This window comes from Podarcis liolepis (genome assembly GCF_965112155.1).
Source record: "Podarcis liolepis genome assembly, chromosome: 6".
In the NCBI taxonomy this organism is placed as follows: Eukaryota; Metazoa; Chordata; class Lepidosauria; order Squamata; family Lacertidae; genus Podarcis; species Podarcis liolepis.
This window is the reverse complement of record NC_139559.1, coordinates 92,696,398-92,714,464: the sequence shown is the minus strand read 5'-3', so window position 1 is coordinate 92,714,464 and position 18,067 is coordinate 92,696,398. Positions and strand designations below refer to the sequence as shown.

Genomic DNA, 18,067 nt, shown 5'->3' with positions numbered 1-18,067 from the left:
CTTGAGCTTGTGAAGAGTTTTTCTGAGAAGATGGCTGTACTGCACTTAGTTGTGCTCTGGCTTGGCTTCGTGTATAGGGGCGAGCTGTGGTTTTGTGCCCTGTGCCAGCCAGATCTGTGTAGGGATTGCAGGGGGGTGCAGCATCCGGAGGTGCCACTATGGTTTGGCTACTGGATGGTGTCTGTAATTTATCTGTGGAGAGGGTCTGGGTTTGGGTCTGGTGTGGTTGATTGGTGATGGCGTTCTGTGTGCCTCTGGTTCTGGTGTCGGTTTTTGTGGGGAGGGCTAATTTCCAGATGTCTGGCAGGCGGGACGTGTCGTCACGCTTGTTCATGTTGTGAGGGTGTTTCTCTATCTCGATGGCTTCCATGATTATTCTCTTGTGGTGATGTTCCATGTTAAAGAGCAATTTGGAATCTGCAAAATTAATTTCGTGTCCTGTTTCTTTCATGTGTTGGAAAAGAGAGGAAGTTTTTTCTTCTTTTTTGACGGCATTCTTGTGTTCTGCGATACGTGCATTTATTCGTCTGTTTGTTTGTCCAATGTACGTGGCTGGGCAGACTTTGCAGGGTATTTCATATTTCACCAAAAAATAGCCAATATCCTCAGAAACCCCAAAGATAAAATCCAGTTGGAAAACCAAGGGGTCTATGAAATACCCTGCAAAGTCTGCCCAGCCACGTACATTGGACAAACAAACAGACGAATAAATGCACGTATCGCAGAACACAAGAATGCCGTCAAAAAAGAAGAAAAAACTTCCTCTCTTTTCCAACACATGAAAGAAACAGGACACGAAATTAATTTTGCAGATTCCAAATTGCTCTTTAACATGGAACATCACCACAAGAGAATAATCATGGAAGCCATCGAGATAGAGAAACACCCTCACAACATGAACAAGCGTGACGACACGTCCCGCCTGCCAGACATCTGGAAATTAGCCCTCCCCACAAAAACCGACACCAGAACCAGAGGCACACAGAACGCCATCACCAATCAACCACACCAGACCCAAACCCAGACCCTCTCCACAGATAAATTACAGACACCATCCAGTAGCCAAACCATAGTGGCACCTCCGGATGCTGCACCCCCCTGCAATCCCTACACAGATCTGGCTGGCACAGGGCACAAAACCACAGCTCGCCCCTATACACGAAGCCAAGCCAGAGCACAACTAAGTGCAGTACAGCCATCTTCTCAGAAAAACTCTTCACAAGCTCAAGAGGTCAAGACACGAAAGCTTTAGCAACTAATCCACACTTAATGACCCACCTAAGTGGTACTCAGAATATCACTCAAGAAATCACTCAAGATATCCCTCAAGTAATTAAGGAACAAAAGAAGAAAAGGCACACTAACCTGGGAACTTCCCCTCTGCCCAGAACGTTGGAGGCTATACACCACACCCCCTCAACAGTATTTATAGGAACTCAAACACTGAGATCCTGCTCTGTTCCAGTAACAAGAAGCCGAAAGCACCAGCCTGAAGATGACGAGTGAGACCTCGTCGAAACGTCGCCTAGACACCCCAACTCTTACACGGGAAGACACCCGAAGACACCAAAACCTGCATATATATATATATATATATATATATATATATATATATATATATATAATATCAGACCTCGATCTTATTGTATCAAAACCAAAAAATGGAGCTTTCTTGTATGCAGTTTCATACATATATATATATATATATATATATACACACACACACACACACAGAGAGAGAGAGAGAGAGAGAGAGAGAGAGATGGATCGATATATATCAATATTATTGTATCAAAACCAAAAAATGGAGCTTTTGTGTGTGTGTGTGTGTAATATTAAAATGAAACTGGATACAAGAAAGCTCAGTTTTTTGGTTTTGATACAATAAGATCGAGGTTTGAAGTAGAAAATAATGGGAAAGTGTTATCAAAAAACATACAAACTACTTTTAGAACAGCATACAAAAGATGAAGTAGTTAAGGCAGTGATGATACATTGGGCTAGAGCTTTTGGGTATAATATCCAACTTTCATCTTGCGAAAAGTTATGGAAAGAAGGAATAAAGTTTACTGCATGCTGTTCCCAGAAGGAAACTATAGAAAGAGAACTATATGAAAGAAAACTATATGAAAATGATGTACTCCAACGCTGAGTAAAATGGCTAAAATGTACAAAACAAGTTCAAAGTTGTGTTGGAAATGTAAAGAGGGTAATTTTTACTATATGTGGTGGACATGTGCATTGGTAAAGGCTTTCTGGGAAATGATATATAATGAACTAAAGAAAATGTTTAAAAATACAATTATTAAAAAACCAGAAGCCTTTTTAACTAGGTGTAGTAGGTGAAGAGTTACCAAGAGGAGAAAAAAAGACTTTTTATATATGCAACAATGGCAGCAAGAGTGCTACCAGCCCAGAGGTGGAAGGAAGAAGTACCAGCGAAAGAAGATCGGCAGGTGAAACTGATGGAGTATGAGGAGATGGCGAAACTGATGGGGAAGATCCGAAACTAGGAAGATCAAGTATTTTCTAAAGACCGGCGTCAATTTGTAATTTATTTAAAAGACCACTGTAAACAGTTAAAATCTTTGGCAGGGATGTAATGACACTTGTAATGTGGAACTATTGAGGATAATTATGCTTATATAATATATGGATAATGGTAAAAGAAGCAGCAAATTTAAACTCAAACATGGAACCCATGGAGGAGAGAAAGAACCTTGTATTTTAATGTTTGAAATGGTTATGCTTTATATGTATAAAATTATCAAAAACCCAAAGCCAAGACAGAGCTGTTCTGCCAGGCCTTTGGGCAGGATGCAGTTTGACTTACCGTACTTTCCTTTGTATAAAACAAGCCCAAAGGAGGCCCCCAACCCGCTCACAGGCCCTTGTAGGATCGGTGGAAACAGTTGACCCTGGCAAGTGTCAACCACTCTCTGTTCCAACCTGATAATTGCCACCAGCCCAGATTTTAACTTATCTGAATTAATTTTAATATGTATTTTAATTAACTGATGTCTGTTTTTATGCACATTGTGTTATTTTTATGATGTTAGTCACTCTGAGCCCGGCCTTGGCCAGGGAGGGCGGGATACAAATAAAAAATATATTATTATTATTATTATTATATTAAAAAAAATCTATTAAAAAAGCTCCATTTTGTGTCCAGAACTCTTCATGTCAAACACAATATATATTTCAAGAATGGTTTGTTTCTGCACTTGACTGCGACATTTTACATTATTTTTATTCTTAAATAAATGCAGCGATGTTGACTTTGGCGAGCCATGTCCTACTGCTTTAAATTTACAATACGGAAAGCGCCTTACTGTATTTTACATTCCTATCCTGCCTTTCTTCTCTTGCGATATTTAAGGGTTTCCAGGCATAGGCCCCCATCTAATGAGCTTTGGCACCACTGCCTCATCATGTGTTTTCACACCATGAGGATTTTTCCCAATAAGAAGATCAGCAAACAGTGGATGGGCTTTCAGGAAAGACAGCTTAGTCCAGCACAGCCAGATCTTCCCTTGCGGGCGGGTATGGAGGACTCCCTGGTCCTGAATGGGGTAGCTGTGCCCCTGAAGGACCAGGTGCGCAGCCTGGGAGTCATTCTGGACTCGCAGCTGTCCGTGGAGGCGCAGGTCAATTCTGCATTCAGGGCAGCTGTTTATCAGCTCCATCTGGTATGCTGGCTGAGACCCTACCTGCCCGCAGACTGTCTTGCCAGAGTGGTGCATGCTCTAGTTATCTCTTGCTTGGACTACTGCAATGCGCTCTATGTGGGGCTACCTTTGAAGGTGACCCAGAAACTACAACTAATCCAGAATGCGGCAGCTAGACTGGTGACTGGGGGCGGCCACTGAGACCACATAACACCAGTCTTGAAAGACCTACACTGGCTACCAGTACATTTCCAAGCACAATTCAAAGTGTTGGTGTTGACCTTTAAAGCCCTAAACGGCCTCAGCCCAGTATAGCTGAAGGAGTGTCTCCACCCCCATCATTCTGCTGGACTCCGAGGTCCAGCACTGAGTGCCTTCTGGCGGTTCCCTCACTGTGAGAAGCCAAGCTACAGGGAATCAGGCAGAGGGCCTTATCGGTAGTGGCACCCTTCTACATGCATGCTGTGCCTTTAGTAATGTGGTTTAAGGTAAAGATAAAGGGACCCCTGACCGTTAGTCATAGACGACTCTGGGGTTGCGGCACTCATCTCGCTTTATTGATTTAATTACATTTAGAGCCTAGGGCTTGCCAAATGGAAGGTCGGCGGTTCGAATCCCCGCGATGGGGTGAGCTCCCGTTGCTCGGTCCCTGCTCCTGCCAACCTAGCAGTTCGAAAGCACGTCAAAGTGCAAGTAGATAAATAGGTGCCGCTCCAGAAGGAAGGTAGACGGCGTTTCCGTGCGCTGCTCTGGTTTGCCAGAAGTGGCTTAGTCATGCTGGCCACATGACCCGGAAGCTGTCTGCGGACAAACACCGGCTCCCTCGGCCTTATAGAGCGAGATGAGCGCCGCAACCCCAGAGTCGTGTGCGACTGGACCTAACGGTCAGGGGTCCCTTAACTTTACAGCTTTAGTCTACATAGAAGGAGTCCAGTTCTTACAGCATGGTCATCTCAAGAGGGGCTTGTTCCCCACAGCAGTGCTAGAATCCAGACCACTTCTGCCTTCAGCCAGCCAGCCAGCCAATATCTTTTTGCTCTTTTCCCAGCCATTCCAAGCCCCAAAAGCTTCTTGTGACATCACACCCAAACGCCCTGTTTCTGTCTTCACCTCAAGGCAGTGGGGAAGGACAGTTTCCTTGCATTGCAATGGCCCTCAATGGCCCTGCATTGTTTATTAATGGTCCTAACTTGGCCAGGTCAGTTTTTTTGCATAGGCTAGCCCAAGAATTTCCCTGCAGCTGTTTTCCCACCTTTATATCCCAAATAATCAAAAAACCTACCATTTGTTAATTTCTACTGTTCACTAAAAGACTCTGCTACCTCGTATCAGTAGCATTATGATTAATGTGTTCCTGTCACGAAGCACATTTTCTCACTATGCTTCAGCCACCCTTTACTAGGAGGGTGGTGTCCTTACTCTCTTGTGTGCTGAATGTGGAAACAGAGATCCAGTGAGCCACCCAAGGTGTTTCTGAGTCAGAGGCAAAGGCTCAGTCTACGGTGGTGGAAAGAGCCCTATTGTATCTGGTGTGGCTTTTAACTTACTGGGCTTGTGGTGCCTCTGCCTTGCCTTGCCTGTACCTTCCCACCCTCCCAAATCCTTAGCGTATGGTTATCATATGCATATAACTTATGGTTACCAGATGCCCCCGTTTCCCAGGCAAACTGAAACACAGCAATCTTTCGAAATTTGCACTTCTCCGAATTTCGCAATGCAGTTTTCCAGCCAAGTAATGTGCTCAAAAATGCATATAACGTATGGTTACCAGATGTCCCTGTTTCCCAGGGACAGTCCCCGGATTTACAAATCTGTCCCCGGACAAAATCCGTCCCCGGAATGTCCCCAGATTTCATTTAATGTCCCCGGATTTATATTTTAAGTGTTGTAGATTTATTAGTAGGGAATGAATGTTGCGTGATTGGTTCAACGGCACAAGACACATCATATGGGGACGTCCAGTGAGGGAAAATGGCGGGCACCACAGCAGCGAACAGCTCCTGAAGCCAGCCAGAGCCAACTGCGCTACCAGGCTGGCTCTAGGCTGCTGAGACTGCCGCCGCTGCCACAGCCAAGGGGGAACCAGTGATGCCCGGCGTGTCAACTGGGGGAACCTCTGACCCCCCCCCCCGGCCGGGACCCAAATCAAGTCGTGAGTGAGAGCGCCCGGCCACCCGGCTGACTGCCCAGCCACCTGGCTGACTGCCCAGCGGCGCTCCGGGGACAGTAAAAACCCCAGAGCTGACACAGGGAGAAGGAGGAGGAGAAGGAAGAGAGAGAAAGAGGAAGGAGAAAAAAGAGGGGAGCCCTGACCTTGCTGCGCTGCCGCTGAGGAGGAGAGGTAGGAGAGCACCGGGAGGGCAAGGACACGTGGCCGAACCCAGGCCCGATCCGAGCCTACTCCATGGTGGCTAGCGCTCCAAGAGAGCAGGCCGGGGCGCAGAGGAAGGCTGCGCAACAGAGGAGACCACAGAAGAGAAGATATGAGTTCTTTTAAAAAAAACATAACTTTTTTTAATAACTTTTTTTTTCTCTTTAAAAAAAAAGGGTCCCCGGATTCTTTGAAAAAAATCTGGTAACCTTACCTTAGCGTGTTTCCCAATTTTGTGCGTTAGCCTATGTTTCAGAAGGAGGTGGGGGGGCGTGGGACTATCACCTGGAGTTGCAGAGAGATGCCACCTCCAAATTACCTATACAAAGAAGTTTAACTATGGCCCAGGCTGCAGGGAGTTCAAGGAAGAAAGGTGCAGAAAGGAGGACTGCTTAGCAGGAAGGAATGAGTCAAAGTAAGTAGGGTCACCAGACTGACAAGGGGCTGGTGCTTCTGTGAATTGGGCACAGTGGTTATTTCCATGCCGGCGAGGCCTTTGCTAAAGGTCCCCAACCAAATGTGGTCCATCACTCTCTTAAGTTTCCATTTAACCTCCAAGCATTCTGAACCAGATAACTGTCATTTGTAGAGCACTGGACAGAAGAGGGGTCCTTCGGTGAGTTTATTTCTATTTATTACATTTATAGTATACCCCCTTTTCTCCCAAGGAGCTCAAGATGGCGCACATGGTTCTCCTCCCCATTTCATCCTCACCGCAACCCTGTGAGGTAGATGGGGCTGAGAGACTGTGACTGGGCCAAGGTCAGCCAGCGAGCTTCATGGCTGAGTGCGGATTCAAACCCTGGTCTCCCAGGTCACAGTCCATCGTTCTGTAACACAGGGATAGGTCATTTGTGGCCCTTTAGATGTTGTTTACCAGCAACTCCCATCATTCCTGATCCTTGTCTATGGTTGCTGAGGCTGATGAATGTTGACCCCCTACAATGTCTGGAGGACCACTGGTTCCCCATCAACGTCTGTAATAGATCTTGGGTCACAGAACCCTCCTTCCCAATATGATTTAGCAAAGGCTCCTCAAAAAAGCCTTTGTTATTCCACAGTCAATGTGATCAAAGACTACAGATGCTTTAGAAGAGAAGAAGAAGAGTTTGGATTTGATATCCTGCTTTATCACTACCCTAAGGAGTCTCAAAGCGGCTAACAATCTCCTTTCCCTTCCTCCCCCACAACAAACACTCTGTGAGGTGAGTGGGGCTGAGAGACTTCAAAGAAGTGTGACTGGCCCAAGGTCACCCAGCAGCTGCATGTGGAGGAGCATGGAATCGAATCCGGTTCACCAGATTACGAGTCCACCACTCTTAACCACTACACCACACTGCAACATTAATGCCAAAAACTTCCTCATCTCAAAGACAAGTTCCATTCTAAAGCGGCTGAAAAAGGAACGTTCTTGGACAAGGAGACAGAACGACAAGGAGACAAATGGGGCAAGGAGAAAGATTGGGGGGGGGCAGAGAAGGAGTTGGTGGCAGACAGATTACAGTTTGAACACTATGATTAGATGACCCTTGTATTTAAGCATACTGGTACTTCTGTATGCAATTCCTCATTGGGGGAGGGTGTCTAATGGGTAATAAAAGGTTAGCAATATGAGTTGACTATTGCATTTCTTACCTTTGGGGTGTTAAAATGATTAGTATCCAATACAGAATTAGGCGCACGTCAACCCATTGAAGCGGATGGGTTTCAGCATAACTAAATCTGGGTTGGATGAGCCCAATTATTACATAATTCTGAATTAATAAATTGCACCATCTTTGTCAGCAATGCTTCATTCCCCGGAGTAATTATTTCTAGTTCTGTTACAGCTAATTGTCGTAATTATTGTCCACGTAATTTCAGAAGTTCCCATTTGTGATGGTGGTTCTTTCCTTTCCTCGTTCCTGTGCTACATTCTGGGAGAATATTTCAGGGGGTCCACTTACAAATCTATCCCACAGGGTCGAGTTTGTGCTTGTGGGAATTTTCCCTCATTCAACTGTGCCACCTTGGGAGGGCAGGGAGAGGAGGAGTAAAGTCTGATGACCTCAGTGACCACTGGTAATGAGGATGTTGAATGCTTGTGGCAGATCAGTTAATAGTTCTGCACTGGATCCCAGTCAGGTTCAAACCTTGGCATCTGTACAATCCCCCCCCCCACACACACTTCTTTTTTCAGCCCACAGAAATATTTACTCAGCCTGCAAAGACTGAAGAGGGAGAAGAGAACTGATAACACATGCTATTTGCACTAATCTGCATGTGATTTGCACTATTTTTAAGGCACACTTTCAACTAGTTATATTAAGGTTATGAAGTTTTTTTCAAAGAATCCGGGAACTCTTTAAAAAAAAAAAGAGGGGAAAAAGTTATTTTTAAAGTTTTTTTAAAAAATAGAACTCATATCTTCTCTTCTGTGGTCTCCTCTGTCACGCTGCCTTCCTCTCGGCCCCGGCCTGCTCTCTTGGAGCACTAGCCACTGTGGAGTAGGCTTGGATCGGGCCTGGGCTTGGCCACGTGTCCTTGCCCCCCCCCCCAGTGCTCTCTGACCTTTCTTCCTCAGCGGTGGCAGCAGCTCGGCAAAGTCAGAGCTCCCCTCTTTTTTCTCCTTCCTCTTTCTCTCTCTTCCTTCTCCTCTCCTTCTCCCTGTGTCAGCCCTGTGTCAAAATTCTCACAAAATTCCCTTGGTTTTCCTGGCCCCAGAGCGCTGCTGGGCAGTTGGCCAGGTGCTCTCACTACTGGCTCAATTTGGGTCATGGAGGGGGTCAGCGGTTCCCCCAGTTGACACACTGGGCGTCACTGGTTCCCCCTTGGCAGTGGCAGCAGCGGCGGCAGTCTCAGCAGCCTGGAGCCAGCCTGGTAGCACAGTTGGCTCTGTCTGGCTTCAGGAGCTGTTCATTGCCGTGGCGCCTGCCATTTTGCCTTGCTGGATGTCCCCATATGCTGTGGCTTGTGCCATTGAACCAATCACGCAACATTCATTCCCTACTAATAAATCTACAACACTTAAAATATAAATCCGGGGACATTAAATGAAATCTGGGGACATTCCAGGGACAGATTTTGTCCGGGGACAGATTTGTAAATCCGGGGACTGCCCTTGGAAACGGGGACATCTGGTAACCATAAGTTATATGCATTTTTGAGCACATGACTTGGCTGGAAAACTGCATTGCGAAATTCGGAGAAGTGCAAATTTCAAAAGATTGCTGTGTTTCAGTTTGCCTGCTGCCTCAGAAAGTGCATTGGGTAAGCTCACTGTTAAATGTGAACTGAATTGAACTTCTGCCCCATTCCATCCTCTGGACAGGAGGATCTGTTTAGCTCCCCTAAGGTGCTCATTTCTATGTGGGAGACACCAAGGAAGATTCTTGCCTTGTGTCTTGAGGTTGAAGGAAGGGAGATCATCATGGAGCAAAGGCTCCTGTGGCGACCAAGAGAAGATTTGGATTAACAGATGTCCAGTTTGAATCAGAGATAGTTCAGCCCTACAGACAATATGGGATCACATAGCATGCACTGCCACCTCCTGCAGTGTCTTGCTTCAGAGAAAGAGCCAGTGTGATGTAGTGGTTAAGAGTGGTGGACTCGTATTCTGGGGAACTGGGTTCACTTCCCCGCTCCTCCACATGCAGCTGCTGGGTGACCTTGGGCTAGTCACACTTCTCTGAAGTCTCTCAGCCCCACTCACCTCACAGAGTGTTTGTTGTGGGGAAGGAAGGGAAAGGGGAATGTTAGCCGCTCTGAGACTCCTTAAGGTAGTGATAAAGCAGGATATCAAATCCAAACTCTTCTTCTTCTCTTCTTCAGTCATGGCTAGCCTGAAACTGTGCTTCAAGATAAGGAAACATTTGAGTTGCCTAAATAATAGATTGCAGGTGTTCTCCATCTTTTCCATGGGCCAATTACAGCTCAGTGCCCTTTAGTGGTAAATCTTCCAAAAGAAACATTCACTTCTTTAGGAATTTTCTGATGGTGAGGTAGAAGTTGCTTTGACTTCTTATTCTTGAGCAGCACTTGGGATAAATTCCAGCTCTCATCAAAACATTTGATCCACCTCTAAAATATTTCCCTGCAAAGACACTCCTCTTGACACATGCATTCTCACTGCGTTTATCTGCAGTCCCCTAATAACATACACACATACACAAAACATCCATTATGCTATATTTTCATCACCTTTGCGGCATGTGTTTTTTTTTTAAGGAGCACCCAGGACTAAGGTTGTGACATACAATCGGCTAAATTTAGTCACTGCATATTTGTAGATCTGTCAGCGGTATCCTCCCTCCCTGGTCCTGATCTCTCCCTCGTTGCAACCCTCACCCACTGGAACACGTGCTAGCTCACACACACTTTCACTTGGCTGGGCCATAAACCCTCTAACCAGAACACCGCATGTTGCACACTGTTGTTGAAGAAGAAGAGGAGGAGTTTGGAGTTGATATCCCGCTTTATCACTACTCTAAGGAGTCTCAAAGTGGCCAACATTCTCCTTTTCCCTTCCTCCCCCACAACAAACACTCTGTGAGGTGAGTGGGGCTGAGAGACTTCAAAGAAGTGTGACTGGCCCAAGGTCACCCAGCAGCTGCATGTGGAGGAGCGGGGAAGTGAACCCGGTTCCCCAGATTACGAGTCTATCGCTCTTAACCACTACACCACACTGGCTCTCTGAAGCGCTGGAAGACCATGAGCATCAATGAAGCTCTGGGTCACAGACCAAGTGAGCTCCCTGATCAGTCCTTCAGCATTCAGCTCCTCCCAGCCAATGAGTTCCTGGGACTTGTTAACACAGCTTGTTATGGCTTTGTTTATTTGCTAGGCCTATTAACTTCCCAGGGTTTCCACCCAGCCAGTCAGTGCGGACAGGTTCTGTTTGCTGCAGGAGGGCAGAATTTTTACACGGCAATTAGAATTCCAAAAGCCACCGAGAGGCTAAGCCAAAACTCTTGCCTCCTGCAGCTGGCTGTGGCAGGAGCTGCTCTACCAAAACTAAGTGGCTGTAAAGTACGGCTGCACTCCTGATGCCTCTGGGGCATTCCTGAGTTACACAACAGCATAAAAAGGATGGACTATTCCCTGAGATGAACTTGGAACACGGTATAATTATTCCAGGGTCTCCTCTGCTATAGAACCATGAGGAAGGTGACAGCAGAGTTCAGTTGAGGCCAGGAAAGGACTGCATACTAAAATCAGTGCAAAAGAGGAACATCAGCAGCACAGCAGCCTGATCAGAGGACCAAAAAATTAAGCTTCTGGACATGGGATGTACAAGTGTAACGCTCAGAAGAATATGCTGGTTTTGTGTCAGTCCACGTGCTTTATTGTAGAGCAGGAATTCCGCTTTCTGCAGAATCTAGAGATTTGCGCGCTTTAAGGCCCTGTGTTTTAACAAGGTGAAGGATACTGGTTTAGGAAGGAGCCATTGGCAGAGAGAAATGGAACTGGTATTCCAAGAGACAGGGGATGAGTAACCATGCAGATTAGAGGGGTGCCACCCTCTTGCCCTAACCCTGCTCCTGACACAGCAGCTTTTGACACACTTGGGAGTTCCCGAAAGTCAAGGAAGGTTTCTTCATTTGCTTCTGTGTTGGTGAAAGCTCTGGGCAGGCATCGCCTTGACACTGAAGTGAACTATTTACTCACGCGGGAGCTCTGGAGCCCTGCTGAGCCAATTACTTAATTTCTTTCAAAAGTACAGGGCCGGCCCATTCATGAAGCAGACTGAGGCAGCCGCCTCAGGTGGCAGAATCCAAAGGGCGCCAAAGCGAGGAGAAGTGGCTGCGGTGGCTTCTGTGTTCCGGTGAGAGATTATAAGAGCCCCTCATAATCGGTTTAGAAGGGCTCACGTGAGATTTTGCCAGAACCTGAAAGCCATTACCGAGGTAATGGGGGGGGTGTGGCAGGGGTAGCAAGGAGGGGCAGGGGGCACACAGGGGAGCACCTTTCCATTTTGCCTCAGGTGGAAAAACATGACTGGCCGTCCCTGCCTCCATGAGCAACAAAAAGCTAAAAAATCACCCTGAAAGAGAGCAAAAAGGGGGGGGGAATCTAAATCAGGGAGACCTTCCACCCTCCAGGTGTCAATGGACTGCAACTCCAATCATCCCTGATCAATGGTTATGGTGACAGGAGTAGATGGGAGTTGGAGGCCAACAAGAGGGAACCTAAGCTTTACAGACATCAAACGTACTACAAGGATTTTACAGCTGTGGAGTTTATGTGCAGGGCACCAGTGCCTGGGGACCCAACCCTTTGCCCCCCCAATATTTTGGGGAGTGGGCCTGCCCCCCATGTAAAAAAAAATCAGGTCAAGCATCGAGCTGAGCGCAGCTTCAGTGGCCAGATCCTCCTCCTGCCACATAGGTGTGTAAAGGAGTAGACCTCAGCTTCTAGCTCTTGACACCACACCTTTTTCTTTTGGGAAATGAGTGTTGCATGTGCTTGTGTCAGAAAACTTTGGGGTTCGGCAGTATTGGGGCGGGGAACAAGTTCGTTGTCCCTATGCTGGTGATATAGATAGCCAAAGGCATATCTAGTCCAGCACCCTGTTTTCACTGTGGCCAACCATATGCCTGTGAGAAGTCCACAAGCAATACATGAGATGCAAAAGAGACATGGGGTTCATGGCCACCATGACAACCACAAGTCTCTCAAATGGAATCTGGTATCCAGTACATCTAGCAGACCATGGGTTTGGTGTTTCGTACTGGGCAAAAAGAGTGTGATCTGTGGGTAGGTGAATCCAATGTGAATCTATTGCAGAGGTCAGACAAACCTGAGGACAGGGCTCCTTTAAGAGATGGGCTGGAAGGAACAAGAGATATATTGAAAGTGAAGAGGTGTGGCTAGCAACAGAAAGGAGTCATACAACTGAATGTAACAACAGTTTCCAGTGTTGCTTCATGACACAAGGAACAATACAGGGATTAGCCTTTCTAACCACCCTAAACTGCTGCTAAGGTGGAAAAACCCATTAAAATGGTTCCACCTTGAGAGGACAGATTCCTGATGGCTCTCACAGAGTTTCTCACTATCTGGGAAAATCTGGCCAGTCTCTGAAACAGGGAGGTGACCCAAGCAGTTGAGAACAGATTTCTCCTAAATATCCTCTTCTGCTTCTAAGAACTGTTTGCCCATATTCTTGCCAGCTCTTATTCTAGATATTAAATGTCAAAACAGATTAGGATGGGTGTTGATCTGCCAATTCCTTGTGGGTTTTGTTGGAGGAGAGGCTTGCTGTGTTCTACGTTTTCAAAGAGGGTCTAGCTATACTGCCATAGCGCTGTTGATGTGATTTGACAACAGAGTAAAACCCCACCAATGCAGAATTCCAACCCAGATGGAATCAGTAGCTGGTTTCCACCCAGGACAGGTTCTACGGCACGGGAAACTACTGGTGGCAGCTGTTGCATCTCCATGCATATTTGCAGCCAGTGACAACTTGATCTCTCTTGGCATCGCAGCCAGCAAGGGCACCAGCCAAAGCCTTTTGCTGAAAACTTCCACCATAAAAAGTGTTTTGTCTCTATTTGGGCTCTCTGCTTGGAGTTCAGCAAGCCTCTTTGGCCTCCCCTTGAGGAGAGAGCTGGAAACAAGGGGAAAAGTCTCAGTGACTATCAAACCCTTATACTTGTCCTGCTGTATTGGAATGTGGAATTTATGTAAAAGCACAGGAAGTCTCCTCTTGAATCAGTCGAAAAGTCCACCACATTTACACCTGTTTAAAGACCTGAATTGGTTGCTGATTTGCTACCGAGTCATGTTCAAAGTCTTAGTATGCCTAGATCACTGGCCCTCTATGCACCTACTCAATTGCTTCGATCTACAGAACGTGCACTCTTGCAAATATCATGCGAGCTGCATCTGTGAGGAGTCCAGCATTTCACTGTGGCAGCACCTGTGGTCTGAAACTCTTCGCTTAATATTTGGCAGGCTGTTCTAAATGCATGCTGAAAATTATCTTGTTTCAGCAAAGCTACCCAGACATGTGCATAAATTGTCAGTATACCCATTTTTAAATTCTGCTGCTTTTGATAACTGTTTTAAATTGTCATGTAGGTTGGGCTGGGAGATGGCAAGGGGGACAAAGTTTCAAAGTTGGGTGGGAAGTCACCCAGCGAGTTGCATAGCTCAGTGTCAATTTTAATCTGAATCCACCCAGTCTTGGGGCTTGTCCACACTTACGCTTATCCCATGTCTAGAAAGCACAGGTCCAAGCCGTTCTGCCTTTGCACTGCCGTGTTCCCCTGGAAAACATGCTCTTAAGCGCTAAATCGGAGCAAACATCAATCTGGAGAAAACCCAATCACCATTTGCTCTGATTCAGTGGTAAACAGCAGGTTTCCCAGGGGAAAGTACCGGGGTTAGCAGAAGTGTGGAAGAGCCCTTAATCCCAGGAATAGCCAGTGTGATACCCTCAAATGTTGTGAAGTATAACAGCCACCTCCCCGACTACTGGCCATGGTGGCTGGGGGTTATGATTGCTGGGTCCCAAACCCCCAGAAAGCACATGTGCCACCCCTGCTGTAACTATTGCCCATCCTCTCTGGTTAGAGTTTGCCCAAGACTTGTGTGTGTATGTATGTATGTGTATATATATATATATATACTTGTTTTCGTAGATTTTCACGGGTACAGGAATGCAGGTTTTGGTGTCCTCGGGTGTCTTCCCGTGTAAAAGTTGGGGTGTCTAGGCGACGTTTCGACGAGGTCTCACTCGTCATCTTCAGGCTGGTGCTTTCGGCTTCTTGTTACTGGAACAGAGCGGGATCCCAGACCCTCTCCACAGATAAATTACAGACACCATCCAGTAACCAAACCATAGTGGCACCTCCGGATGCTGCACCCCCCTGCAATCCCTACACAGATCTGGCTGGCACAGGGCACAAAACCACAGCTCGCCCCTATACACGAAGCCAAGCCAAAGCACAACTAAGTGCAGTACAGCCATCTTCCCAGAAAAACTCTTCACAAATTCAAGAGGTCAAGACACGAAGGCTTTAGCAACTAATCCACACCTAATGACCCACCTAAGTGGTACTCAGAATATCACTCAAGAAATCACTCAAGATATCCCTCAAGTAATTAAGGAACAAAAGAAGAAAAGAACACTAGCCTGGGAACTTCCCCTCTGCCCAGAACTTTTGAGGCAATACACCACACCCCTCTACAGTATTTATAGGAACTCAAACACTGAGATCCCGCTCTGTTCCAGTAACAAGAAGCCGAAAGCACCAGCCTGAAGATGACGAGTGAGACCTCGTCGAAACGTCGCCTAGACACCCCAACTTTTACACGGGAAGACACCCGAGGACACCAAAACCTGCATATATATATACATATATATATATGCGCAATATTTTTTTAAATGGAGTAGAGTAAGATACACATATACAGAGAGAGAATTAGGATCACGTTTCAAAAAGAGAATTTTTTTTGGATAATTTATAAACCAGTTTATTTACAGTTTTTATTCTCTTAAAGTACATCTCAAATTAACAAAGATATTTACACTGGTATACACAGGGACTACCCTGGATATCTTACAGTTTACAGAGTGTTAAGGTTGCAATTATAATCTGCTGAGCTGCAGGTGTGATTGGTAGCAGAAATTGGCCTGGGAACCAGTCTGACAGAGTTTTTTACATATCAGATACGAAGCGTGTGTGTACGTGTCTGTGTAAATAACCGTGTCAAACTGGTTCTGCAGCTCAGCTCAGTACATCCAAGTAAAATATAGCTTCTGTCACTGGAGTACTATATGGTTTTACATCTCCCCCTTTAATAAATTGGAGTTTAGTTTCCATGGATGGATGGCTCGTGCTCTAACCCAGTGAGCACCTCTGTCGGTGACACTCACGGAGGTGCTCACTGGGTTAGAGCACGAGACAGCCAGCAATGGAAACTAAATAGTAAACATTGTTCTTCATTTTAATAACTCCAAACCATATTGCTACGGAAAAAAATATTCTGTGTCAGACGGGCAGCAGCTTCTTGTTTTTTTCATTAATCTGGTGAAGGACATCAACAGTGTCTTTAAGTAAGGCATCAAAAATTCCATCTGCCAGTTGCATCTTCACCTGCAGCTCATCTTCATCATAGTTCACCCACTGCGCTTCTTCCTCGTGCAGCTCCTGTGTCTTAGAATTTAGAGGGGGCAGAGGGAGAGAAAGTTCCTACTATTAAATACAAATCTGTATACATATTTAGAATAAGCCCGTTCTTGTAAAAGCCTGCAGCTACCTTTGCTTCCTCCCACCTTAGAAGAGGCTTCGGGAAATCAACACAAGTGTTTTATTATGAACAACATAATATAGTCATCATTTATATAACAGCTTAAAAGCAAACTTGGAAATATTGCAATAACCTGGGCTTGCCAGTGACTACACTCACTCCACACTAGGGCTTCAGCCCAGTTGTAGTGTTATACCCCAACCTCCACTGTTACGTCTGTCTTGACAGCTGGCCGTGATTTTAAGCTCCACCCATACTGTGCAATACAATGAAATGACAGCATGACTGAGTATATACTGTATATGCCCATTTAAGATGAAGTAAAATTCCAAACTCTTACATCACCACCAGCACCCATTCTACTCTCACAATTCAAATAAAACTCCCTGCCAGGCTTCAGTATTTACTCTGAACAGAGTACCTTCCTTCTAACACCAAAGTTAAGAGATGGTTGAGAATTGCCCCAAGAGCTGCATGGGAATCCTCTCTCTTGAAAGGAAGGCTGAAAGTAGCTTGGTAGCTTTGTGGCGAAGACACTTGGATCATTTTAAACATGTAGGGCCCAAACACCCCAACACTTTTCTATTTTGGAGTAGGAAAGGGTGGCTGTGATTTGGTTGGCTTTTGCAGAGTGATGGGTGCTCTGAACACTGAACACTGGTGAATCTGGTGTATTTGTCCACCTCTTTTTCCTGCAGGAAATAGCTGTGTGTGTGTGTGTGTGTGTGTGTGTGTGTTTTCCTTGGCTGCTATTGAATGAACATGTTTGTCTCCATCAGGGCAGAATGGAAGGAAGACAAAGCTGATGACAACAATTTTTGGCTTGGTTTAGCAAGGCAGCCCCAAATGGCAAACGCTGGGTTCTTGCTACTCATGAAGTTAATACAAAGCAAATGCTCTGCTCTGGAGTTAGTAGATTCCATTAAGCCATTACAGTCTAATGGGTTTTTAATGTGCTCAGTTTTGGTTGGAGCATGTCCATGAGTTTCAGTATAAGCACAGAAGGGCAAATTATTTTATTGATAAGCAGATGAACTCCCTGTCCTTTGATAGCTATCCAGTAAACGTTTCAGCAACTTTAAAATTTTAAAAATATCTACTGACCAGTATATGATCCACTCTGTCACGTTTCTTCCGTCCAAATTTCATCATTTTCTGCCAGTCCGTTTTGTGGTTTGGCTCCTTCTTTAAATTTAAGAGCCTGAGCACCTCCGTTGCTATGAAACACTAGGGTAAAGTATATAAGAATGAGCTAAATATATTCGAAAGAAATATATCCTATTCACAGAATCCTCTCTACCAACACAATTCAAAGGTGGAAGATATCCAGTGAAGAACTTTGTACTGTTGGGTATGGAATGTACAATAGAAGATATAACATGTTTCCTTGGTCATTCTTGTGAAAATTCTGAAAATGTGTTGTCGGTTTTTATAGTAGTTAAACATAGTAAAATCCTATTCACTATAGTCATCTTAAGAGGTGACAAGAGTATATTCTTTAGGAAACCTCCTCCTCAGAAACTAAAATGCAGTGAATTTAACATACTACCCAGGAAGGACTCTCAGAATTATGCTAGTTCAATTACAATAAAGCAACTTGATACCTAACTACAGCAGTAACTATTATAAATGTATTTGTGAACCACAAAGCTCATCAGTTTTACATCCCAGAATACAGGTCAGAGCAGTCATGTATTCATGGAGCTTAAGTCTTCTTGCTATAACGAAAAGATAACAAGCCTTGTATGGGGGCATAGGTGCAAACTGGCAAATGGAAAGGGTCACACTTAGG

General features: G+C 45.5%; 2 protein-coding genes across 51 annotated transcripts in view; one reads left to right on the top strand and one right to left on the bottom strand.

Moving 5' to 3' along the window:
• LOC310708593 (podocin-like) overlaps positions 1 to 18,067 on the top strand; it is a 671,219-nt gene that overhangs the window by 271,340 nt on the left and 381,812 nt on the right. The gene's annotated exons all lie outside the window — the stretch shown is intronic.
• The window catches only part of CEP350 (centrosomal protein 350), a 63,331-nt gene continuing 60,735 nt past the window's right edge, over positions 15,472 to 18,067 (bottom strand). For 43 of the 50 annotated variants that reach the window (XM_083506910.1, XM_083506906.1, XM_083506945.1 and 40 more), the window contains 2 exons: positions 17,380 to 17,502; positions 15,472 to 16,181 (listed from right to left, as the gene is read on the bottom strand). In XM_083506910.1, coding sequence (XP_083363036.1) covers positions 16,017 to 16,181; positions 17,380 to 17,502 — 288 coding nt within the window. In that variant the 3' untranslated portion in view covers positions 15,472 to 16,016. The remainder of the gene's footprint in view (positions 16,182 to 17,379; positions 17,503 to 18,067) is intronic. The other 7 variants (XM_083506932.1, XM_083506903.1, XM_083506914.1 and 4 more) reach the window with 2 other exon arrangements.